General features: G+C 36.9%; 5 protein-coding genes across 7 annotated transcripts; 4 read left to right on the top strand and 1 right to left on the bottom strand.

Annotated features, from left to right (window-relative positions):
* Positions 1-1,824: 1,824 nt before the first annotated feature.
* On the top strand, positions 1,825-2,954 carry LOC135150837 (uncharacterized). The gene has a single exon (XM_064088224.1). It carries the CDS (start codon positions 2,211-2,213, stop codon positions 2,763-2,765), a length of 555 nt encoding a protein of 184 aa, XP_063944294.1. The 5' UTR covers positions 1,825-2,210; the 3' UTR covers positions 2,766-2,954.
* Positions 2,955-3,830: 876 nt separating this feature from the next.
* Positions 3,831-6,374, top strand: LOC108209848 (U-box domain-containing protein 17). Its single transcript, XM_017380999.2, has one exon. It carries the CDS (start codon positions 4,047-4,049, stop codon positions 6,192-6,194), a length of 2,148 nt encoding a protein of 715 aa, XP_017236488.1. The 5' UTR covers positions 3,831-4,046; the 3' UTR covers positions 6,195-6,374.
* Positions 6,375-8,811: 2,437 nt separating this feature from the next.
* Positions 8,812-10,423, top strand: LOC108210025 (transcription repressor OFP5). The gene has a single exon (XM_017381264.2). It carries the CDS (start codon positions 9,082-9,084, stop codon positions 10,363-10,365), a length of 1,284 nt encoding a protein of 427 aa, XP_017236753.1. The 5' UTR covers positions 8,812-9,081; the 3' UTR covers positions 10,366-10,423.
* Positions 10,424-11,764: 1,341 nt separating this feature from the next.
* On the bottom strand, positions 11,765-14,088 carry LOC108210024 (heat stress transcription factor A-4c). Of its 2 annotated transcripts, none has more exons than XM_017381261.2 (4): positions 13,873-14,088; positions 13,482-13,618; positions 13,011-13,402; positions 11,765-12,898 (listed from the first exon to the last, which is right to left on the bottom strand). In XM_017381261.2, the coding sequence occupies exons 3-4, from the start codon at positions 13,224-13,226 to the stop codon at positions 11,903-11,905; spliced, it is 1,212 nt and encodes a 403-aa protein (XP_017236750.1). In that variant the 5' UTR covers positions 13,227-13,402; positions 13,482-13,618; positions 13,873-14,088; the 3' UTR covers positions 11,765-11,902. The 2 variants fall into 2 exon arrangements, with proteins under 2 accessions (XP_017236750.1, XP_017236751.1); XM_017381262.2 differs by having other exon boundaries at positions 13,011-13,382.
* Positions 14,089-17,101: 3,013 nt separating this feature from the next.
* Positions 17,102-22,772, top strand: LOC108205857 (uncharacterized). 2 transcript variants are annotated; one of them, XM_017375951.2, is made up of 5 exons: positions 17,102-18,873; positions 18,958-19,416; positions 19,493-19,745; positions 19,859-20,880; positions 20,979-22,772. In XM_017375951.2, exons 2-5 carry the CDS (start codon positions 18,999-19,001, stop codon positions 22,616-22,618), a joined length of 3,333 nt encoding a protein of 1,110 aa, XP_017231440.1. In that variant the 5' UTR covers positions 17,102-18,873; positions 18,958-18,998; the 3' UTR covers positions 22,619-22,772. The 2 variants fall into 2 exon arrangements, with proteins under 2 accessions (XP_017231440.1, XP_063944291.1); XM_064088221.1 differs by having other exon boundaries at positions 17,104-18,483.
* The last annotated feature ends 2,913 nt before the right edge of the window (positions 22,773-25,685 follow it).

Raw genomic sequence — 25,685 nt, 5'->3', positions numbered from 1 at the left:
GCTGATTCCTCTCCATCTCCCACACCACCTGCAGTTTTAAGAAGATCAAGCAGACTTAGTAAACAGCCTGTTTGGCTGGACAGCTATGTGCATACACTGCATACTGATGCCAATACTAGTGCAAATGCAGCTTTATTTGTCAATCAAAGTGTTCATCCACAGTTCAATTGTTTCTTGGCTTCTTTAACAAAGACACAGGATCCAGTTTCTTTCAAGCAAGCAGTACAACATCAGCACTGGGTGGATGCTATGAACAAGGAATTATCTGCCTTGGAAGAAAACCAGACCTGGGAAATCACTACTTTACCACCAGATAAGAAATCTATTGGCTGCAAATGGGTCTACAGAACTAAATACAAGCCTGATGGTTCTATAGAAAGGTACAAAGCAAGATTGGTGATATTAGGCTGCAGGCAGGTCTATGGAATTGATTATATGGACACCTTTGCTCCAGTTGCAAAGCTCACAACTGTTAGGACTTTGCTAGCAGTAGCTGCTGTCCAGGACTGGATTGTCATACAAATGGATGTCACCAATGCTTTTTTGCATGGTGATCTTCCTGAAACTGTCTACATGAAGCCTCCTAAAGGATACAAAGGTCTAGGCTCAAAAATTGTCTGTGATCCAGGTAACACTGCTGATTACTCTTCAAGTTCTTTTGTCTGCAGACTGATAAAATCACTCTATGGGCTAAAACAAGCCCCTAGATTGTGGTTTACAAAACTCTCCTTGAAGTTGTTGGATCTTGGCTATACTCAGTCAAAGACAGACTACAGTCTGTTCACTATCACATCTTCATCCTCTATTACTCTGGTCTTAGTGTACGTTGATGACCTTTTAATTGCTGGTAACTCTACATCAGATATTGATCAGCTCAAGACCTTTCTCTCAAATGCTTTTCACATGAAAGACTTGGGCAATGTGAGCTACTTTCTTGGTATAGAAATAGATAGATCCAGTACTGGTTTTTTTTTGTCTCAAAGAAAATATACTTTGGATCTTCTGTCTGAATTTGGCCTCCAGAATTCTAAGAGTCTCAAAGTACCAATGGATATTCATGAAAAATTGACACCAACATCTGGTCTTCTCTTAACTGATCCACATCCTTATCAGAGGTTGCTTGGTAAGCTTATTTATCTCACAGTCACCAGACCAGATATCACATTCTCTGTGCATGTCTTAAGTCAATTCATGCACAGTCCTACATCAGATCACATGAAAGCTGCTACAAGGGTGCTTAGGTATTTGGCTGGGAACCCTGCACAAGGAATATTACTGGCTTCCTCTTCTGCTGTGCAGGTTCAGGCTTTCTGTGACAGTGACTGGGCAAGTTGTCCAATTACCAGAAGATCAACCACAGGATTCTGCATCTTGCTAGGCAATTCCCCCATCTCCTGGAAATCAAAGAAACAAACAGTAGTAGCTCGATCAAGTGCTGAAGCAGAATACAGGGCAATGGCCCTTACTACTTGTGAAATTACATGGATATCTGCCTTGCTTAAGGACATGGGACTGACTGATCTTCCTCCAACTATTCTACAGTGTGACAACAAAGCTGCAATTGCCATTGCAGCCAACCCTGTTCAACATGAAAGGACCAAACACATCGAAATTGACTGCCATTTCATCAGAGATAAAATAGCTTCTGGGTCAATTGTCACTCATCATGTTCCCTCACACTCTCAGATAGCAGACATTCTCACAAAGCAACTCTCAGTCAAGCAGCACCATCACCTTCTTCACAAGCTTGGAGCTTCTGCTAGCTCAACAGCTCAGCTTGAAGGGGAGTATTAAGGACCACAGGACCACATTTTGGCCATCTGCCATCTGTCATCCCTGCAAGCTGTCACCTATCTCCATTATTGCCTTTATTTCCGTTATTTTGTCTTTCTGTTATTCTAGGATCAATCAAATAGGTGGTTAGAATATTCTTGTCTTTATTCTACCCATCATTAGCATATAATGCATTGTAGCCACTATTTACTACTTGAAATGAATGCATTATTGTTCCAGTAAGAAAAGGCTGTGTTATCTTTCCTTCCCTTCTCTTTCTTTCTTTCAGATTATAGCACTCAGTTTCATTTACTTTTTAGCTGAGAACCTTATGCGGCATCGATGCCTGTGCCATCATCTACAGTCCTTATGACGAGAAGCCTGACGTCTGGCCTGACATCGCTGGCGTGGAACGGGTGGTGGAAAAATTCAAAAGCATGCCCGAGATGCAGCAGAGCAAGAAGATGCTGAATCAAGAGAGTTTCACGAGGCAACGTATCGCCAAAACTAATGAGCAGCTGAAGAAGCAACTGAGGGATAATCGAGAGAAAGAGATGACTGAGGTGATGTCTCAATGCTTGACAGGGAATCTAGGTTTGCATAATTTGATGTTGCCTGATTTAAATGATCTGGGGTTTTTGGTGGACCAAAAATTGCAAGAGATTAATAAGAGGATGAATGAGATGTCTCTGCAAGAAGCGACACAGCAAGAGCAGGTGGTGACACCAGAAGAAGCTCCTCAGCAGCAACAGCAAGTGGTGCCAACAACTGTTTCTGACAACGTTGGAGTTGTGGCTGGGGGAGTGTTGGAGGAACAAAGGTTCAATGATGCTGGTGGTAACAATGATGTCGATAACATTGGATTTGTGCCGAGGCCACAATGGTTGAATGATGCTGTGGTTAGCGACAATGTGATGGCTAACTATCAGAATTTAGGGTTTATGAACATGTTTGGAGATGCCAACAATACAACCTGGGCTAATTTCTTTTGAACAGGAATAGAGATGGAGTTTTTCTTGTCAGTCAATTGTTTAATTGTGAACCATTTTCATATTTCTTTCATTTTAAAACACATTGTAACAGTCTAACAGAACACAAGAGGTAAAACTGTCATGTCTGTGACACCTCATGTGGGTTGCTATTCATTTTAGTCAACCATTAATAAATCAGTTTTTTACAAAGATGCTGCTCCTCTTTATAAACTAACCTGTTTCTTTTTCTTTCCTAATTTTCATTTTAATCTTAATTTTTTATTTTTTATTTTTTATTTTCGAAATTATTAAAATTGAAACTTTAGACATGTATGTTGAAATACTTTATTATTTATATATTTAAAAAGTTAATACCTACATAAAAATAAATAAAGATACTTGTATTTATCAATTTGTTTTAGTACCTTTTTTTGAATGAATTATTTTAAAAAGCCTACGAACTAGTACATCATTCTAGCTAAGCTGTCCAGCATTTGTATAGAAAAATATTAAAATAAAAGTAAAAGAAATGACTGGACAAGAAAGTTCGATACAATATAATCTTACGTCAAAAACACACTAAAATAAAATAAAATATCAAGAAATTGATTTACGGGGGTGTATTCGATTGAGATTTTAATGCATTGTTTTTAGTCAATGGATTTTAATGGATTGTATGGGATTTTGATTTTGTGCGGATTCTTGATGAAATGTCGCAGAGTTGATAGGATTTAGGTACAATGCTTCAAAATCCCATTGAATTTGGTGGGATTTCAAAAAACTTAAAATACACTGAAGAATGCCACAAAATCCATCATTTTATGAAATGAAAAAAAATCCATCAGCATTTGAATACCATCAGATTTTAATGGATTTTAAACAATCCCAATTGAATACCATCGGATTTTAAAGCATAATTTAAAATCCCAATTGAATACCACCAGATTTTGTAGCATATTTTAAAATCCCAATTGAATACCTCAAGATTTTAATGGATTTCAAACAATCCCAATCGAATACCCTCGGATTTCATGAATGCAAAAAAATGCTTTAAAATCCCAATCCAATACACCCCTCTTAGTCTACCAGTACTACTAGTACATTTCCCTCTTGATTTTCTTTCTTCCTCAAACGCGCATTTCATAAATTATAGCTCATTTTCAACAACCACATATGAATATTCAAAACCCACCATAAATTTATCAACAACCCTTTGATTTTTTCTGCCCCATTTAATCAATTCTGCTTAAGGTTCAATCTTTTTGCTCGATTTCAAGAAAATAAAAGGGGGTTCTTTGTATTATGGCATCATCTGCAATTTTCTCTTCGCTGAGAAGAAGAAAGTCACCCACTTTTCAGGCGTTTGTAACGCCGGTTGACTTGACTGAGATGGCCTTGTTAGCGACTTTATCGGCGGTTTCTTCGGAGCTTGTTTTATCTTTTTCCGGCAAGCCTTTGGTTTTTCAGCGCCGGAATGCAAGGTCACTTGTAAGGAAGATTGAGGTATTTGTTGTGCTTTTTGAGTATGTTGGTGAGTTGGGTTTGGATTTGCCTAAGTCTGCTGTTGTTTGTTTTCAAGAAATGTATATATTGTTGTATAGATCAAAGATTTTGCTTGATTATTGTGTGCAATCTAGTAAATTGTGGCTTTTACTTCAAAACCATGCTATATCTGGTCAATTTCATGATTTGAATCAAGAGATATTGACCCTTTTGGATGTTTTTCCTTGGGATGATTTGGACTTGAGTGATGATGTTATGGAGCAAATTGAGTTGTTGCAAAAGCAGTCTAAGAAGTCTAAGTTGTTGATTGATAAGCAAGATGAGGTTTTGAGGTGTAAATTTTATTCATTTTTGGATGAGTTTGAGGATGGGAGGATTCCAGATTCCAGGGAACTGTATCGGTTTTTCGTGGAAAGATTAAGGATTTTGGATGTTAAAAGTTTCATGGTTGAAATTGAGTTCCTGGAAGAGCAGATTGTTAATCATGAAGGGGATATTGAACCTATGGCTTGTGTGCTCAATGGGTTCGTGGCACTTGTTCGTTATAGCCGGTTCTTGCTCTTGGGGTTTGAGAATGATGAGATGGAAGTGGGGTTTGGCGAAAACAAGAAAGTTAAGCGAAGGTTGAGTAGTAAGGAATTTTGTGAGATGTTTGCTTCGATCCCGAAAGACTTTTGTTGTCCAATTACATTGGATTTGATGACTGACCCTGTTGTAATTTGCACAGGCCAAACATATGACCGGTCTTCGATAATGAGGTGGATGGAAGAGGGGCATTGTACTTGTCCAAAGACGGGGCAGATTCTTCTTCACAAGCAGCTTGTTCCCAATAGGGCTCTTAGAAATTTGATTATGCAGTGGTGTACTGCTCATGGAGTCCCTTATGATCCACCTGAGAATTTAGAGTATTCTTCGGGAAACAATGCAGCTCCTTCACCAAGCAAGGCTGCAATTGAAGCTAATAGAGCAACATCCCGGCTTCTCATTGACGAGCTAGCAAATGGTTCGCAAGGTGCCAAAAATGTTGCTGCGCGTGAAATACGGCTTTTAGCAAAGACCGGAAGAGATAACCGAGCTTATATAGCAGAAGCAGGGGCTATACCCTATTTGAACGCTCTGCTTTCTTCTCATAGTTCTTTTGCACAAGAAAATTCTGTTACTGCTATACTGAACTTGTCAATTTATGAAAAGAATAAAAGCCAGATTGTAAATGAACCAGGGTGTTTGGAATCAATTGTAAATGTTTTAAGATATGGGTTCACAACAGAGGCGAGGGAAAATGCCGCAGCAACATTATTCAGCCTGTCTGCTGTTCATGACTATAAGAAAAGGATATCAGAAATAGACGGTGCAACTGAAGCACTGGCAGGATTATTGACGGATGGGACAGCAAGAGGAAAGAAGGATGCTGTGACTGCTTTATTTAACCTCTCAACTCACTCAGATAATTGTTTGAGAATGGTAGAGTCAGGTGCTGTAGCAGCACTAGTAAGAGCATTAGGAGTCGAAGGTGTCGCTGAAGAAGCAGCAGGTGCTCTAGCTCTTATCGTCAAGCAGCCAATGGGAGCGGAAGCAGTTGGAAATGACGAAATGACTATGGCAGGATTAATCGGTATGATGCGCAGTGGAAGGCCCAAAGCTAAAGAGAATGCAGTTGTTGCGTTGCTTGAATTGTGTAGGGGAGGTGGAACAGCCGCAACCCAGAAGGTGTTGAAGGCACCAGCACTTTCTGGTTTGCTTCAATCCTTACTCTTTACAGGGACAAAGCGGGCAAGAAGAAAAGCAGCATCTCTTGCAAGAGTTTTCCAGAGGTGTGAAAATGCATCCTTACACTTCGGAGAGCTGGGTGTAGATTACGCATTTCCAGAAAATTCAACGGCGGCTAGGGATCCAGGGTTTGCTGGTGATGTCTCGGTACCCATGTCCATATCTGTTCCAGTCCTATAGTGGTACATCCATACTTGTTCTTTGTTAGATAATCCTGGTTGTTTGTAGTATCTAGAACCTTTGCCTGGTATACGGATACGAATCAATACACAAATACTATAAACAACATAACGCATTCAGTAAACATTGTAATTCTTTTATGCAATCTCCATCTATAGTATATAAACTATATCCATTATACATAGTTGCATCATCGTCCATTGCAATAGGAAGTGCTTCTCTCTCCTTGAGAAATTTCTTCACATTTTAATAGGCCAATGGCCAGTGGATGATTAATCATTTCAATTGTGAAATGATATTTTCATTTGCGCTAAGTTATAATATTCATATTTTACGTGAGAAGTTTATATGCAACTTGTGTTGAATTTTAGTTTCTGCCTGTATAGAGGTTTTCAAATCGAAATTGGTTCCCTCACTAAGGATAAAGAACATGTGCTCGAAGCTCTTGGTAGGCATGTTTGAATTTGAGCTTGTGCTTAGCTGGTAACAAGTAGATATCTGATGTGTTGTGGAACATCTCAAAGTTGTTCTGTGGGGTTTTAATCACCTCTTTATCCTCTGTCGCTTAACGCCAAAAAGTACTACTTGTATTGCTATCTATATGAATGATACTTGTAGCGTTTGCTTCAGATTTGGATGTATGTATGGGTGAACCAGTGAAGTTGTAGTGCAATGGATTCATCTTATCAAGGGGTTGCTTTCATTTTGCAAGTTGATCGACTGAAGAAGCTGGAATGATCAAAGTATTGTCATGATTGACCCCACTCAAGTTTCCATTAGGCTCTCCTCCTCTCAGTGTTTCTTGTCAAGTGGGCTGGATAGAGACTTTTCTAAGTGGCAACTGGCAACTAGACTACTTGCCTGGAAATAAAATAATCATATATTTCACACCCTTGTGAAAATAAAACATCAAAATTAAAATTATGATAAATGACAGAGTATAGAGGATGTTTGGCCGGCCTTATTTGTCCCGGTTTTAAGTCATTTTTGACTTTAAATCGGAAAACATCTGTTTGTGTAATAAGTCAAAAGTTGATTTAAAATTAGTTGGTAGTGATTATTTATTTTTTCAAATAACTTGTTTTTATATAATTTTTTTAATAAAAATTAATTTCATACTCTCAAATAACTAATCTGTCAAAGTTTATTTTTTTTTTGATAAAATCTGTCAAAGTTTATTTTTTTATACTTTTTATTAATCTAAATTATCTATAACATAAAATTATGAAATAAACAATTTAATGTACACACATAAATCAGTGTCGTAATTTCATAGTTAGCAGTACAAATGTTTTTCAAACTGGCATTATCGGGCCAATGTGAGTGTGGGACAGTGGGCTATTGGGCTCTTTGCATGTTGGGTATGAGCAGCAGCAGGCTATGTTGCGATGTTCATGCACAATCATTGAATGGTTTAATCAAGATGATATAAACACAGTGTAAAACCGAAAGGCATAGTGTAAAAGAGGCCAGAACTTCAACACAATCTGCAAATTGCACTGCATGCGCAGAAATTTGAATTTCGCCAGGGGATAGCATGCATGCATATTAGTATTAATGTATTATATTACTATCCATCGAATTCTAAAACCAAAGGCATAGTATAAAGTAATGAGAATCTGACAAGCCGAAACATTATATTGTAGACAACTGTTGTGCAGAATGCTCCAACCTTTAACAAAACAAAAAGAAGAAATGTCATCACCTGAGCTCATGCTTAAAGCAAACCAGCAGATGATTAAGTGCATATTTGTTTGAATTTTTTTTTGTTTGATAATTTTTGTAGAATATGGGCTGAATACATATCATATTTAACGGTCAAAATATGCAAAAATCAAAAGTCCAGAATGCGTACGATCAATTTTTTTAAAGGAAAAATGATTATAATGGGACATGTTGAAAAAAAATTGAGATAAGTTAAAATGTGGATGTTTGGTCAGTTTGTGTGGTGGTAGGTCAACAAAAAAAGCGACAGAAGATGTTCCAGTGCTTTTCTTAGTTCAAATGTCGTGAAATGTGACCATGTCGGAATAAACACTCCAAAGGCTTTATTATTCAAACAGTGTTATAAAGTCTTCTTACAATGTCTGCCCATCTCTTCACAGTTGCTTCAACTTTGGAACAAGAGACATCCGCTTGTTAAAATATTATATGATCCTCGTAACATGATATTAGATCTCACGCGTGTGAAAAATTGAGTACTAACTCTCAAATTTGTGGAAGTTTTAGAAAAATTGGTCACTTAACCCGGTTGAAAACAGGGCTAAACATATAAAATTCTTGCACGGAATTTTATGTGAATAAATTAATTCAAAACATTCGACATAAAATTAAATTAAAGTGAGAATGTTTGCCGGAAAATTTCTTGAATATAAAATTTATGAAAATCTGGGTGGTTGAGAAATTGTTGGACATAATGGTGAAGAAACAGGTAAAATGTAGACGAGAGCAGAGCCTTGTACTGCTTTTGCATATGAATTACAAGTTCCACCATTTCTAGCTTTATGGTTATAAATTGATGTGATCCTGCAATTTCCCATCCACCAAGCAGTACAAAAATTTACACTAAAATATTTGGTCCCCATCAGGCTCAACTCAAGTAAAAACACCCATTCCACAAAGTACAGGGCCTTCTACATAAAGTAGTACAAAGTGGTAAAAGTGGTCACAGGATCTTAGGCGGGCCTTTCTTTTGAAATCAATAGATGTGGAGTTGATCATTTTCTGCACCACTCACCCAATTACCCCAACTATGAATCCCACGTTCCCAACTACTTCAATCTAACTGTCCCTCAACTGCTGCTACTTCTACTCTTACTCTTATTATATATGTCTATTTGAGTCTCTCATTCTGCCCTTGAAAACAGAATATCGAATTTCATAGCTAATGATGAAGTGGGGAAGGAAGAAACCATCTTCTTCGACGAACCCACGTGTGATCAGTCATGTTTTTGCAAAGTCATGGTTTTCGAGGTTCAGGAAAATGAGTGAGGATACTAAACCAGTTGTGGGGAGTGTTAAGGGGGAAGAGAAGAAGAGTTTGTCGTCGCCAAGGACTCAAGGTCGGTTTCATGAGGGGCATGATTGTTCCTACTTGAGGCTGTCGCTTGGAGCTGAAAGGTGTAAGTGCCAGCATCTGAAGTCGGTTTGGTATGATTCAGATGATGAGATTCAGGTTATGTTGCAGAGTCCTCCTTGCTCGAGACACAGAATTAGGGAACTGGAAGGACAGGAGGTCGTGGGAAGAAGAGCAGTGAGTGAATTGCCTCGGAATGTAGAGTTCTTGCAGAGAAATTATATATGTGACAGGGAGAAAGAGGATTTGAAGTCGAAGATACTTAAGAGAAGAGCTATGAAAGATCCTAAATCAAGGACAATGCACCAAACTGCTCATGAAGAAAAACAATCAGAATCGCCAAGGAAACTGTATACCTCGGTGGAGAATTTTACAAAACCAGTACACAAGGGTAATTCTGAACTGGAACCTGCAAGAAACATTCAAACAGAGAAGGATCATCAGAAACTAAATGCTTTGCAATTGAGAAAGAAGCGTGGTAATTACTCTACCATAAACTCCAGTTTAAAAGGAATTCAGGAGCGATGTGCATTGGGAACTCGGAAAATGGAGCAAGATGACGCAGCTTGTGAAGAATTACTGTTTACAGAGTGGCAAAACATGAAAGACGCGAAGATTAATGAACTAATGTTAAAGAGTGAGGAACAGAAGAGGAATGTTCTTTTACGTAGGGACTCATCCAGAAAAAGAACAAAACAGGCAAGGAGAGTCCGAGTTTATACTCCAAGGACGGCTGCAAGGATTGAATGCAAGATCAGAGCTCTTGAAGACTTGAAGAAAGCAAAGATCAAGACGACACGGGCCAGAAAAATGAGACCAGCCAAAGAAGCAACAGCCTTTGATAGCTTTGCCGTAGTTAAGAGCTCACTTGATCCACACATGGACTTCAAGATTTCGATGGCAGAGATGATCACTGCAAAATGCATCAGACAACCACAAGAACTTGAGGAGCTCCTTGCATGCTACTTAACACTCAATTGTGATGAATACCATGATCTCATCATAGAGGTCTTTCGACAGGTGTGGTTTGAGCTCAACCAGGTCCTTTTTGAACCAGCTATACAAAGAAATTATTGTTGTAATAGTAATCACTAGTTGTGAGTTATTATAAGAACATATTTATCTTCAAATAGTATGAGGTTTTGAACACAAAGAGACTTGTATTCATAATTTAGAATTATGAATACTAATTCATAATTTGAATTTAGAATTGCAATTGACTACTAATTTAAATTACCCAGGTGGAAATTATACTACCTTACAACAGTATTCCTTCAAAAGCTGAAAACTCAGAAAAATTTCATACTTGAATCATACTACAAACAGGATCTTTATTTACACTTTTTGCACTCATATTCTTCCATCTAATACTCTGACATATCTTCATCTTTCCACAGCCCACATATGCTTCAATATATAGCAATAAAATATATTCAGCAGTGTCCTGAGATTTAAACCAACCTAAATACAACGTAGAAGTTTCTTCACAGACGCTAATATAACAGGAGCTTCTTTAAGTACAGGGGAGAGACAAGGATATGGACAGGAATGCGTGCCACCCCCTTTTTGTGTTTTGCCATAGAAATATAGTGTTGTTCCCACAAAAAATTAAAAACAGGGATGCCCAAAAAGAATTGTGCCACCTAAAGAACATTCCTAAATCCACCTCTGCCTGCAGATGGGACATTTGATTGAATATATGATTCCCTGTATTGTAATACATCATACTCCAGGTAATAATCCACGAAAAAATGTTGTATTATTAATCTAAGGGATGATATATTTTCTATTGAAGACTCAATGGTTAAGAAATAAAATGAACTTCTCAGATAAGCTAAAGCCTTAACAGCTACACAACAACATAAGCAAACTGGATGAGAACATTTTACCTGAATTTTGGTGCCCTGTAACTTCCATGCTCAGAGTACAATTCACTCAATAATATTTCTGCATTTAGCTCATTAGAAGTGATTAGCAATTCAATGGGCACATGAATGTTCCATGACACATCGCTGCTACTTGTACCTGCTAGAATCAAACCAACAGCCTTGGACAAATTTAACATTAGACGATCATATAAACTTAAAGTCCCATGCTCTCACCTCACTGTAGAACTTGCACACCAGATATATATTTACCATATGCTGATAAGTAGAATAAGAGCAATGACTAACAAAACCAGACCCGCCCATACTAGCCCATTAAGTCCCCACAGAAAGGATTTACATTAGCTGCTAATAAATGATAACTAACAGCATAGCTAGGATATTAAGATCCACACAAAATCCAACACCTTCAGGACGCAGAAGATTAACAATATCGATTAGGAAACTTCTGGAAAAAAAATAGTCAATGAACTGAATGAGTACCCAGCTAAGGTCAAAAAAAAAAAAAAAAATCAGTCAGGAGCTGATGTAAACTCACACTAATATCAGAAGGTAATTAACCGTAAATATGTTACGTAAAATAATACGCAACATGTAAAACAATATCAGCAATCACAAACTAAATATCTAATCATTTTCTGGTCGAGATATCTGTTCATATACAAGCAACTGGTGTGTATCAACAACAAGAACAGTATCTAGATAGTAGACATATAACTAAATGTAACAAAGTTCTCATTGCTCAACTAGGCTGTTTCTAGCTGTTCTGTGTGATTATTTACACTCCCCATACTCCACCAAAACTTCCCTTGCTCGGCTGGTTTGCTTTCATTCTTTCTGGTATCGAGATCTTTTCGTTCAGACTGGGCTTCTGAACCGTCAGTGGACCCAGGATTCTCAGTCAGAAATTGTTCCCAAAACACATCATTGGCACCAGCTGGCACATTAGGAAGGCTAGTAATCGCTTGTTCTTTCAAGGCTGGTACCTCTCTAACAACGGCACTAGTTGGCTCGGAGTTCATATCAATTCCAGAAGATCTGAACCCAAGTTCAACATTTCTCTGTGGGTCACAAACAGCTGCACTGTCCGCAATGCTTGTAGATTGATCCAAATCTAGAGATAAATTTCCTGGTACATTAGCCAAGGCAGCCTCGTGCACAATATCCTCCCAAAATGACAAAGAGGATTCCAATTGCTCCAACAAGTCCTTGTTAAATGATGACTGCCGGTTAGCATTCAAAGATTCATTAGTAAAACCTTGAGAAGCACTTGCCTGATCATCTTCAGAGCTTCCATCATCCTGAAAAGAAATTTTCCTCGGCAACCTTCTTTTTCTGTAATGTATCTCTTCCAACTGTGGCATGACGCTTGAGGCAGGCATTGGTTTTTTCAAGGTTTGAGCCAAAGACGTTAGCATATCTTTATGGCGATGTTCCACATGTTGCAGACGCACCATTAAAAGCTTCATATGCGATTCGAATTGCTGGCTTTCCTGATTATGTCTTTGAAACTCGAGGTATAATGAATCTTTTTCAAATCGCAATCTTTCGATGTCTTCCTTGTATCCCTGTCTTTCTGAATCAGTTAACTGAGACGAGGAAGTTCCTTGTCCATGGTGATTCTGAATTGAATGACTGTGAACAGGCTTGCGTCTGTGAATGTTCTTCAAAAGGTGCGGTTGACCTTTTAAAAAATCTTCATTAGCAAATTCCCATTGTTCCGGATCAACTTTCCTAAAGCCCTGATTGGCAAATTATATAGTATAAACAACTAAATTCAAAAAGGCACAAGAAGAAAGGAAGAAAAAGCTAAAACTGCAAAAAGAAAGAAAACTGAGAAATGAATTGCCTTACATATGTATTCAGCTGCCTGATAAAGCTGGAGAAGTTATTGTGCTTGAAGAATTTAGGCAACAAAACCCTTGCAAATTCTGGCGGATTCCAAACAATAAAGCTTTTATCATTTTCACTCCATGAGACAATACTATCCGATGAGACATCATCTACCATTTCGTATGTCTTTGCAATGAATGGAGGAAGTGCATTGGAACTACCTTGACCTTCATCCATCGTTAACTCAAAAATTTTCCAACACAGCACCCAAATCCGCACAAAACTTCACTACGTCAACACAATCACAAACCCCTCTTCTCAACACCCAACAACATATACTAAAATAATAGTCCTTACAAGCCTCCCTTCAATTCTATCATCCCCTTTGAGCTTCTACACAACATACAATGAATCTAATTTTCAAAATTCAGCAAAACATTCTACACGCATCAAATCACACAAAAAAACAATTCACTTTCCCCAGATTCTTACCCAAAAAGTCAATCAAATCCCCCCAAATTCAACAACTTTCTTGCTAGAATCGTATCGAAGCCTCTAAAGATATCCACTAACATCCGAACAAATACCCATAAATCAAGAACCAATAAAGCTCAACTCTTTTTCACCTCCTGCATATTCAAATCCCAAACAAACAACAAAATCTAAGCAAAATTGAACTCATATAAACAAACAACCAAATCCAAAGAAACACATATATACTTTTCCTGAATCTTGAAATAAAAGCATCCAACAGGCCAAAACGAAAAGACCCAACTCAACAAAGTAGTAAAAAATCACAAAAACATGAACTAGAATTCAATTAACATATGTAAATTAGCAAAGATTGAAACTTTAGTTGAATTGGGATAGGCGGTGAGATTACCTGGAGAAAATACGTTAAAAAGGGGCAGAAATAATGATTGCTAGCAGGGTTTTAATGAGAATTAACGTCAACCCAAGATAGATATGATTGTGGGGAGGGTCGTTCCCTTATGAATCAGTTTCAGCGCTTGGATTGTGATGATGATGATGATAATTCCATCCGAAAGAATATCGATTTTATTTATTTTGATGAAAATGTAAACAGGGTTGACCTTTTACCAAACGGGTGTTGTCCGGTACAGGCTTTTGGGCTTTGCTTTGGTTTTTAATTTTTATATCTAAATAAAATTAACATCTTATTTTGTTACTTTCAAAAAAAAAACATCTTATATTGTTAGTACTCCGTATTTAATATATTTGCAATAAAGTCAGAGTATGAATTTCTTTGAGATCGAAACACTGTTGCGGTATTAAAATTGTTATTGTTATATTAATTTCAGAAAAATGGCTGATGATTATTTATATTTTTAATAATAGATTAGCAAAACAATATAATTGTGATTAATTGATTAAAATATATAATGTAGGGTTTTATACTCGTGTTCAGAATTGAGAGAAACGTGAGTATAGATTTTCTTGATAGAATAAAATGAAATCTTTTAAGTACTAAAGTACTCTTATTACAATTATTTTTTTAAGAGTACATAATTAAGCTGATGATTTTGGGGACATCATGACGGATGATTTGATGAGTGACGTGTGTATTTTGGTGGTTGTGCCTGGTTTTATGTCAACTGCATTTCTTGGAATGTGTACTGCTATCTCAACATATATCCGGGCAACAATTTTCCTTTAGGAAAATGCTTGATGCACATAATTGTGTACAAAAACATGTACATAATGATATGTGGCGGATTTTAATTGGATGACCCCTTCATTTACACCAACCACTCCAATTAAAACCCACCACATCACTCGCCATATCATTATGTACAAATTTTCTGTACCCAATTATGTGCACCTAGCACTACTCTTTCCCTTAAGCTTAATATAAAAACAATCGTAATTTACTGGGGAAAAAAAAACAATCGTAATTACTCCTGAGCAAGCTGGCGCATTTTTTTCCCTGATCACACACTTGCAGCAGTAGTATGACATTTTCAATTTTTTTATAAATTAAAATATTGAATATATATTATCATTCACATAAAACAAATAATGAATTTTATTATCAGGTTGAAACTCCAAAAACTAATGTTAAAAATCAAGACGGTTTATAAAATAACAGATGGATTAAGTAATCATCAATATCTAGTAGTCCAGGAGGGTTTTGTTATTTGTAACTGCTATCTTAAAACTACTTCTAACATCTTAAATTCTTCAAGGAAAATGTTCTTTTGGTTTACTGGTTGAAGCTTCATTGAACTCTGTTATCTCTCTGGTTCATTTGTTGGTCGCATGGTTGAAGGAAATGATGATCTTCAAATTGTGCGTTTAAATTTTTACTATAATTTTGTATTCTGCTCCCGCATAACCTTTAAAAAAAAAAGTTATTAGACCATCTCCAATTATACTTTTATAAATAAAGCAACTTTATCTTTATTTTCACCCTTTTCACTTTATATTTTTATTTCATCTTCAACCATTATTTCATTTTATAAATAAAGCAATTTGTGTTTTATCTTCACGTTCAACTTCATATATAGAGTAGGATAGTGCATGACTTTATATATAAAGATAAAGAAATGGATGATTGGAGATGAATTACTCTATCTATAAAGTTAAAATGGAAGAAATATGAAGTTTAGAGTGATGGTTGGAGATGCCCTTATAGAATTAATCTGGTCTTGCGACCTCTATTCTAAAGCTTAGCTCTCAGTTGTGTGTTCGGATCTCCACTGTTTAATCTCTCTTATTCCCACAATTACAGAACTGAAAAAAATTCTTCCCTTAATCAAATTACTTACTTCGCCGTAATTCACACCACCATTCCACCACTACTTTACATAACAAGAAAATTATTTGCTAACCCCACTTAAATATTCCAGATTTTGCCACCCCATAAGATTTTTATCTTCCAATATTTATATTCCTGTATACAATGCTACAATATGCCTCTGGCCTTGTGTTTCCATTTTACTGTAAAATAAAAAATAGCCCCATTAATTTTCATGGTCGGCACTTTGCATCATGGGGCAATGATTCTTGAGCCCACATAAAGCGAATGAAGTGAGAAAAGGCCAGAGACTTTATTTAGCTATGTCTTATAATATGATTGTTGTTTCAACTTAAGCCCACACAGAGAGACTGAAGCAAGAAGAAGAAACAAAGTGAAACAGCTCGGTCCCAAGAAGAAAGTGCAGAACCATCTCAATGGCATACTCGTATATTCAACGGGCGTAATTCGTTGTTTCCTGAATCTTTTTCTTGTGCTGAAGATTTCAGACAATTGACACTTGACATGCTCCCATTGCCTGACCTGTGTACGAAGCATATATATGGGCAGGTTTTCTTTGATTATTACACATCCATTATGATTTATGTAGAGTGTGCTAGTTAAAATAATAGTAGGCTAATAGCTAAAGGAACACTTTCACTATGAGTTGATAACATTTGATCCAGAGATACAACAACCAATACGCCCAACAACTTATACTTCCAAAATTATAAAATTTTATCCTATTTTTTATTAGACAAATGTATGATGGAGGATTGTTAAATTATTAGAAAGACTAATGTGTCTGATATCTAGTAGTTATTTTTTTAATTGTTAAGAGGTACCACCAGATTTGTTGTGTCCCGCATAGATTGTGGCTTATTGAATGAGGTGTTCATCAAATTAGAAAATGTATCTGCAATTTTGCCTGGAGGGGTGAAACATGATTTACACTCTTCTGGATTTGCCTACATATCAGTAAAATTCAAGTATTTAACTATATGTAAGCATACTTCTACTGTCAAGTTCCCAGAAATTACATTTCTAAGTTATTTTAGCAGAGTTCTGGTGCAGTACAATAATGTTTGCTTCTTCTTTTTTACCTCATAAACTTGGATTAAGCGCTGGCTTACTTAGAAACTACAAAATCTGTGGATCTGGTACTGAATTGACAGCAATGTAAGATGAAATTTTGAAATTACCAGGGTCATTGTATGTTGGTGATTCCTTTCTGTATATAGCCCATATATGTTGAAATTATTAATCATACTATTTACCACACTGATTTTATAAGGAGATGTGACATGGTAATCAAATTTTGACAACTTGCTGCTTCTTCAATTATGCATGTAAAAGGTCTTCAATTATGCATGTAAAAGCACAAGAAATAAGATCTACTCGTACTATATATAGGTCTAGGACTAATATATAAATATTGGTATATTTCCATGAACCTGAAATTACATTACTAGCTGTTTCGCCTATTTCATCTTCAAAACAAGGTTTCTCAGAACAACACACATTTGAGAATGGCTTTCTCAGAAACTCTGGCATCACCTGTTCTCCTTATGATTTTGTTATTTTTCTTCTTAACTTCAGCCATCAGTTGTAACACTAATAATGGGCCATGCCCACCTACATTACCAGGCACTCCCATACTTCAAGAAACACCACCATCTTTGCCAGGAGTGCCCATATTTCCGGAAACACCAACAATATTACCAGGAACACCAACATATTTCCCAGGAACCCCGGTACTTCCAAAAACGCCAGAAACACCCATACCTTTTCTACCTGTACCGCCAATCCTACCATATCCACCTACACTACCAGCAACACCGATACCAAATCTACCTGTAACACCGACGCTGCCTTATCCACCTACACTACCAGCAACCCCGATACCAAAAAACACTAACAAGAATACGTGCCCGAAAAACGTTCTCAAGCTAGGAGTTTGTACAGATATGCTGGGCAGATCATTAGGCCAAACCTTCGGAAGCCCACCAACAACGCCATGCTGCAAAATCTTGGAAGGTCTTATTGATTTTGAGGCTGCAATTTGTCTTTGCACTGCACTTAAGGCCAACGTGCTTGGGATCGTCTTCGACTTCCCTATTGCTATCAATAATGTCTTCAATCACTGTGAAAAAGACAATCCCTCCGGTTTTCAATGCGAATAACTCAAAATCCACTTGCCAGAACTACGAAATCACCCCTTCATATCTCTATTTTAGTTGATTTCATATGCAGATCCTATTATAAATAACAACATTCGGGTTTTGTTGATGAAAATGCAGGATCTTCTTGGAACACAAACAATTTGGCGGGTCCATATGTAATATAGCCAGGTTGAACTGGGAAGCTGCATATTGAATTATTTCTTTTGCTTGTGTAATAATATATCATATTAATGTTTTGGCGGATCGTTTCTGTGAAATAAATGCATGCAATCTGTGATAGCTTGTCATCCTGTTGTAGTTGAATCAGTAGCCTAGCTATTTCAACAAGTAGATTATTTTGTTGTTGATGATGTTTGTCTTTCGTCAATGCATGTGAAGGTGATGATAAAAAAGTTAAGTATGGGCTCAAAAATGTAGAGAAAGTACAGCACGATGAACACACCTCTCTGTATTGAATAAATTGATTCCACTGAAGCCGTGAAGATACTCAGAGGACCACTTTATGTAAGGACTAATGACCCATCGTTATACAAACAATAACACTTCGAGAACGGTGAATTACCTCCTCCTCCGCTCACTTTGTTCAATTTTGTACAATTTTTCTATCATTTTTTTTTAGATTTATACGAAATATAGTTATTTAGACTTTCTTAAAAAATAATTTAAAATAAATTTAAATACCGTTTTTATAAAAAAAAATAAAATAATTGATAACAATATAATTCCCAACGAACAGTCTTAAAATGGGGCCGTTTTGGAAAAAAATAATAATCGTTTGATTAAAGTAAAGAAATAGAGTAGAAGTGAAAAATAAATAAATTAATAAAGTGTATGCAAAATAAGTAGAAGATGTGAAGGAAAAATTAGCATTCTCAGTTTTTAAAAGATACTTCTTTTTATTTACGCAATTACTCCTACAAATTTCAAATAAGGAAAAACGAAGGTAATATGTTATATGTTTGTCCGTGTTAAATCCATTTATTTTACATGTAAAAATAATATTAATACTCCTGCAATTTTCCTTCAGCAATTACTCCACGTCTAGGTGGTCGTCTTTACCAACAATATATGGTTGACGCATTCTCAACCATTGAACAAGCAAGGTTGTGGTGGTTTAGAAGAAATCAAACTACTTTACGGTGTGAATTATATAGTAACATCAAGAGGTCTTTACAGCAGGGTACGAGTGACACAACAAACATAGGTAAAAGCTTCATTCTTCCAGCTGGCTTTGTCGGTTCAAGGAGATACATGCAGCAGAATTTCCAAGATGCTCTTGCAGTTTGCCGGTACATAGGTCATCCTGATATATTCCTCACAATGACCACAAATCCTCTTTGGGATGAAATATTGCAAATGATGAAACTTATACCACAGTGTTCACCACAGAATTCACCTGATGTTATAGCTCGGGTGTTTAGATTGAAACTTGACCAACTTATTGATGACATTAAGAAAAAGAACTATTTTGGAACCTGCCTTGCAGGTATGCATTTTGCCACCGTTGTTTATCCCTGTAATTGAAGCTTTATTTCCTTTATTAATATAGTTTTTTATTACAGTTATGTATGTTGTCGAGTTCCAGAAAAGAGGTCTTCCACATGTTCACATGCTGATCTGGCTTGATTCGGCCTCTAAACGTAATCTGACTTCTAACGTAGACAAATATGTGTCAGCTGAGATTCCAGATCCAGAATTGGATCCTGTTGGTTATCAAGCCGTCTCCGCATTTATGATGCACGGACCTTGTGGTCGAGACAATCCCAAATGTGCATGCATGAAAGACTACAAGTGTACAAGACATTTTCCCAAGAGGTAAATACCTCTACTGTTTTTGAGTTCAGTTTGAGTATCACATATGATTATATTTACCTCTTTCAGTTTTGTCTTTCTAACATACTCATTGTTCACTGCTGCTTTCATTGTAGATTTTGCTCTGCTACTACATTTGATCAGTCTGGGTTCCCCATCTATAAAAGGCGTGAGACGGAATTCACTGTTAAGAAGGGCAGAACGCTTTTAGGTAATCAGTGGGTTGTTCCCTATAATCGTGATCTTTTGGTTAAATATCAGTGCCACATGAATATTGAGATCTGTGCTCATGCTAGAAGTCTTAAGTACCTATTCAAATACTGCCTCAAGGGCCATGACAGAGCTACAGTTGAAATAAGAGGGAAAAAAAGAAGAACTGACAATGGAAAAGAAATTGCAGATGGTGAGGATGAAATACAGTCATATTTTGATGGAAGGTACATATGTGCATGTGAAGCTGCGTACCGGATCTTTGGCTTCACTATACATTACCGCTCATTGGCTGTGGAACGTCTGTCCTTTCATTTAGAGGGTGATAAACAATGTACTTTCAGATCAAGCGAGCCTGTTCACAAAGTAGCACAACGTGAAAAGGAAAAGTATAGCCAACTTGAGGCCTACTTCATTCTAAATGCATCAGATACTAATGCTACCAGATTTCTATACGATGAAATACCACAACACTATGTGTGGAATGATTCTGACAGGATTTGGGTTCCAAGGAAAAGAGGGAAGAAGATTGGACGGCTTGCATACACCCATCATTCAGCTGGTGAATTGTGGTATTTACGCCTTCTACTGACCAAGGTACGTGGTGCAACTTCATATGAGAGCTTGAGGACTGTAAATGGTAAAATTTATAAAACATTTCAACAAGCATGTAAAGAATATGGTCTCCTGGATGATGACAACGAATGGCACCATGTACTGCAAGAATGTTCACAATCCGGCTTCCCCCATCAAATCAGACAGCTCTTTGTCCACATAATGGTTAATTGCAAAGTTGCAGATCTTAATGAATTGTGGACCAAACATTGGACACATATGGTCGATGACCTTATGTTGAAACAACAAAAACTCACTGGGAACCCTCATTTGGTCCTCAATGAAAAGCAGCAACAATTCTTTGCGCTTGCAGGTATTTTTCCTAACTATGAATTATAGGTTTCAAGTAATAAGGTCCTTTTGTTTACAACTAACATCTGAACTACACTTATTCCAATGAATATCATACAGAAATCCACACACTACTAAAAAGCATTGGAAAATCTCTGAAAGATTATAGCCAGATGCCTCAACCACCAACGAGTTATTTGGATTGCAGTGCCAACAATTTAATTATTGAAGAGACAAGTTATGACACAACACAAATGGAAGCAGACTTCAAGGAGCTTTTCTCAACATGTAATGAAGAACAATTACACGTGTACAACTCTGTCATGGAATCAGTTCAAAAAAAGGAAGGCGGAGTTTTCTTTGTCTATGGAAGTGGTGGGTGTGGTAAGACATATATGTGGAGGACTTTAATATCCAAGCTACGATCAGAGCGGAAAATAGTTCTTCCTGTTGCATCATCGGGAATTGCTGCAACGCTCATGCCGGGAGGTCGGACTGCACATTCAAGGTTCAAAATCCCTATTGTACTGGATGAGTTATCAATGTGCTCAATTTCTCACACATCTGATATTGCTGAACTCATAAAAAAAACCGACCTTATCATTTGGGATGAGGCCCCAATGCAACACCGGTTTTCTTTTGAATGCCTCGATCGGAGCTTGAGGGATATAATGAAGGCAGTTGATCCTGGAAGGTTCGATTTACCCTTTGGTGGTATCACAATAGTTTTTGGTGGTGATTTCAGACAGATATTACCTGTCATCCCTAGAGCTGGACGTGGAGAGATTGTTTCTTCCTGTATTACAAATTCAAAACTTTGGAAGATTGCTACCGTCTTCAAGCTAAAACACAACATGAGACTACAAAAGGGCAAAAATGCAGAAGAGGTTAGAGCTTTGACTGATTTTGCCAGTTGGGTGTTGGCAGTTGGTGATGGCCATATTCCTACTGCAGAAATTGTTGGTGAAATTAAAGGTGAAGACTTGATTGTAATACCAGAAAGATTCTGCCAACTAGACGGTGTCAACTCTGTTGACAAAATGGTGGAGAGTACATTCCCTGATTTCTTGAGCAATTACAAAAATGCAGACTACTTGAGTGAACGCGCCATTCTGTCACCAACAAATGTAGTTGTTGGCAATGTCAATAGTGTTATAGTAGACAAGATACCAGGTGAGTGTACTTCATATTTTAGTGTTGACAGTGCTGAAGATTTCCCAGGCAGTGAGAGAGAACAACTTGGAGCATTTCCTCCTGAGTATCTACACTCCTTCAATATTCCCGGAATGCCTCTACATGAGTTGAAGCTCAAAGTCGGAGTTGTTGTAATGTTGATGCGGAACCTAAATCAGACTCTGGGCTTATGCAATGGTACACGCATGATGGTGACAAAATGCCTGAAGCATTGTGTTGAATGCGAGGTAATTTCAGGACACTACAAAGGAACGAAACATTTCATTCCGAGAATGGAACTTTCACCAACAGAGACACGATTGCCCTTTCGGATCATTCGAAAACAGATGCCGCTCCAGATTTGTTATGCAATGACGATAAATAAGTCCCAAGGTCAGTCTCTCGAGAAAGTTGGCTTATTTCTACCCAAGGGAGTTTTCACTCATGGACAGCTCTACGTTGCAATTAGTCGTGTCACATCACCAGATGGACTCAAGATTTTCATCGATGATATGAATGGTAACAGCACCAACATAACACCGAACGTAGTATACAAGGAAATCTTCTACAATGTACCAGTTATTTAGTACCATGTTCTATATTCCACTTCGGTGAAGTTGGTTTCAAATGAATCTCAGCTACTCTGTTAAGCGCAAAGAACTATCATTTTTATTAATAGATATGTAATTTATCGGTATGAAATATTACTCAACAGTTTTTTGACATGTGTTACATTCAAGGTTCAACTACAAAACTATCACTTAATGCATATTTTGATGTGTTAATATGAATATTACATTTCAAGCATAAGAATATTACCCGTCTCACTGGACAAATACATAACTTGAGTACAAGTACATTCGCTCATCAACTTAAATAATACATTTAAGTATTTTAATATGTGGTTCATAACTCATAACTTTACAGTTGTATAGAGTTGAATTATTGGTTTTGACTGTATATCATCTGCTAGGTTAAAGTGAATCTTGAGAGAAAAAGCTGGAACTTTGTCAAGAAGAGGTATACCACTGTACCACAAGCTTTTGTTTTTATTGTAAACAACTAACAAACCTTGGTTTACAGCTCTTCTGAATCATGGCTTTCAACAAAGACGATCGTATAGAGGATTTGGATGAGTCCAGAGATGATTGGCACATTAAAGTACGAGCTCTATCAATTTGGAAAGGAATCACTAAGGTCACCGGAGAGCTTAGGGGATACAATATCATTTTCTTTGACGAATCTGTAAGATCACAAATGCCTATTCTGTCATGTTTTACATTTTCCTTTATTTTCAGCTCCTTAGTCAAATAATAATTTTGTAGAGTGCACGGATCCATGGATTCATTTCTGCAAAAATCGCTTCAAAGTTTGAGAGTAAACTACAGGAAGGACGAATATACACTATAAAAAACTTTATAGTTAAAAAATATATTGGTGATGAAACAAGCAGGGCTGTACGCAATGACAACCATATTTATTTCCAGTCAGACACACAAATGGAAATATTTGTGGGAGATGATCCAAACATACCAACCCACAGCTTTGATTTCTTTAACCTGGAACAACTTGACAAAATGAAGAAAGACAACAGGTTTTTAACAGGTCAGTCATTATTGGTAGTTATTGGTTAATGTACAAACTAAAAATTTGATGCTTTCGTTTAAAATACGGTTTTTTTTCCTGCGTAATGTGGCTATTGTGCTGATACTTTGCTGTCTTATGATTAGATATTGTTGCTATTGTCGAGAATGTGCAATCAAAAGTTCCGTTTAAGAAAGAGGGGGAAGAGAAATCTCATGTACCCTTCACTGTGTGTAATGGAAGGTTAGTCATATTAACAAACACAATAGTCTCTTCCCGTAGTTACATTATCAAACTACAGAAGAATTTCTGGAAACAAAACTGAGAATTTGATAAGTCTATTGAATTTGTTGTATAAGGACAACTATCAATGTCACTTTCTTCAATGAGATGGGTGTGAGTTTCCTCGAAGCTATGAAAACAGCAAAAGAGGAACCTGTGATAATTATCATATCAAGCGCAATTGTCAGTGAATGGAGAGGTACTAAGCACTATACTCGCTTTCTTAAGACATCAAACATATTTCGTAGGAATATACAAAATCTGTCTCTCCATGCAGGTGTTCTTTACCTAACCAACTTCCCAGCAACTAGGTTTTACATCAACCTAAACCACCCCGCTGTGGAGGATTTGAGAACAAGGTAAATAATAAGTTTTAAATCTCCAACACTTTATTTTATGACTAGAGCCACACACTTTATATAAAAAGTGTTTTGTTAGACATATGCAGCCTGACTTTTATAAGATGGACTTGGATATTGAGATTGAGGACGATGATCTACAAGTCATGACAGTAAAAGAAATTAAACAGTTGGATGAGAGTTATATCGAGGTGATACTTTATTCAATTACCCAACTTCTACGTGATAAAAAATGTAACTGATGAAACCAGTTTCTCATTTTCACAGAAAAAGGTTTCATGCAAGGTAACTGTCAAAAAGTTTGATGAGAATATGAATTGGTACTCTCCTTTCTGCATCCAGTGTGAACAAGATCTGCACTTAGTTGATGGTCAATACAAGTGCTGCAACAGAGTATACCCTTATCCTGACAAGAGGTAAATTCAATGTTCACAAGGAAATATCACAATCTAATATCTATTCACTTATTTCACTAACAAAAAATTATTTACTGCCATAACAGATTCCGCCTGTATAGTTTGTGTTGCGATGAAACTGGCACAATCCCAATAGTCTGGCCTGATGATGAAATATGCCGTCTAACAGGGAAAACAATATATGATGTAGAGGCAGATGACTATGAGGTAGCCAGTTTACTAAAACATTACAAATAAATGGGAATGCATTACAATTATCTATTCATTACACAAATTTCCTTTTGGTATTAAAATCAATTTGATTTCTTTAAAAGTTTAGACTTATTTCAGGTACTAGAAACTAAATCCATTCCACCAATTTTGAAATGCTTCGAAAAAAAAACATACACAGTGACAATTGTGCTGACAGAAGAGAATCTGAAGAAAGGATCCAAGGTGTATCAAGCTACAGCAATATCAAACCCATTGGAAGTCTCAGACGACCATGTACCAAATCAGAAAAAAACGACAAGAAATGAAGAACCTCAGATATCGATTGTAAGTGAATTAGAGCATGATATAGAATGTCTAACACTTCTAAGATTGGTTTCTGTCTTGCAACAGACAGTGGATAATGTTGTCGGTACAAGCCCAGCAACAGTGACCTCGACATCCAAGACAAAGCCAAGAATTGCAAGACATCCAACTGACTGCGAAAATGAGCCTTCAATTAAGATTCAGAAGCTCAAAGAAATCAAGACTGAAAAGGTATTTCCCGTAACGTTGCTTAAACATATGTACCAGCATATAATTAATACTCATCACCCTAACACGTCCTAACAATTTACCCCTCTCATGCAGAAATGATGATGGAGTAGATTCGCGTACCATCTTTTGCTTGGAATCCCACTTGGTTTTTGGAGAACATTACCAAAGCTCAATCTTTTTCTAGCTTTTACAAGAGTTAAAGCTTAAACATTTAATTCCACCGCTCTGTATCTCTTAAATTCTGTAAAATTCCAGACCTAAGTACT

The sequence above is a fragment of the Daucus carota genome, chromosome 2, assembly GCF_001625215.2.
Source record: "Daucus carota subsp. sativus chromosome 2, DH1 v3.0, whole genome shotgun sequence".
Classification (NCBI taxonomy): domain Eukaryota; kingdom Viridiplantae; phylum Streptophyta; class Magnoliopsida; order Apiales; family Apiaceae; genus Daucus; species Daucus carota.
This window is presented reverse-complemented; position numbering and strand designations above follow the sequence as displayed.

Coding starts and splice junctions, on each gene's coding strand:
- LOC135150837 (XM_064088224.1), top strand. CDS start 2,211: ATGCCCGAGATGCAGCAGAGCAAGAAGATGCTGAATCAAGAGAGTTTC.
- LOC108209848 (XM_017380999.2), top strand. CDS start 4,047: ATGGCATCATCTGCAATTTTCTCTTCGCTGAGAAGAAGAAAGTCACCC.
- LOC108210025 (XM_017381264.2), top strand. CDS start 9,082: ATGATGAAGTGGGGAAGGAAGAAACCATCTTCTTCGACGAACCCACGT.
- LOC108210024 (XM_017381261.2), bottom strand. CDS start 13,226: ATGGATGAAGGTCAAGGTAGTTCCAATGCACTTCCTCCATTCATTGCA. Junction 12,899..13,010: donor TCAGGCAGCTGAATACATAT/GTAAGGCAATTC, acceptor TTTGCCAATCAG/GGCTTTAGGAAAGTTGATCC.
- LOC108205857 (XM_017375951.2), top strand. CDS start 18,999: ATGGTTGACGCATTCTCAACCATTGAACAAGCAAGGTTGTGGTGGTTT. Junction 19,417..19,492: donor TTTTGGAACCTGCCTTGCAG/GTATGCATTTTG, acceptor TTTTTATTACAG/TTATGTATGTTGTCGAGTTC. Junction 19,746..19,858: donor ACAAGACATTTTCCCAAGAG/GTAAATACCTCT, acceptor CTTTCATTGTAG/ATTTTGCTCTGCTACTACAT.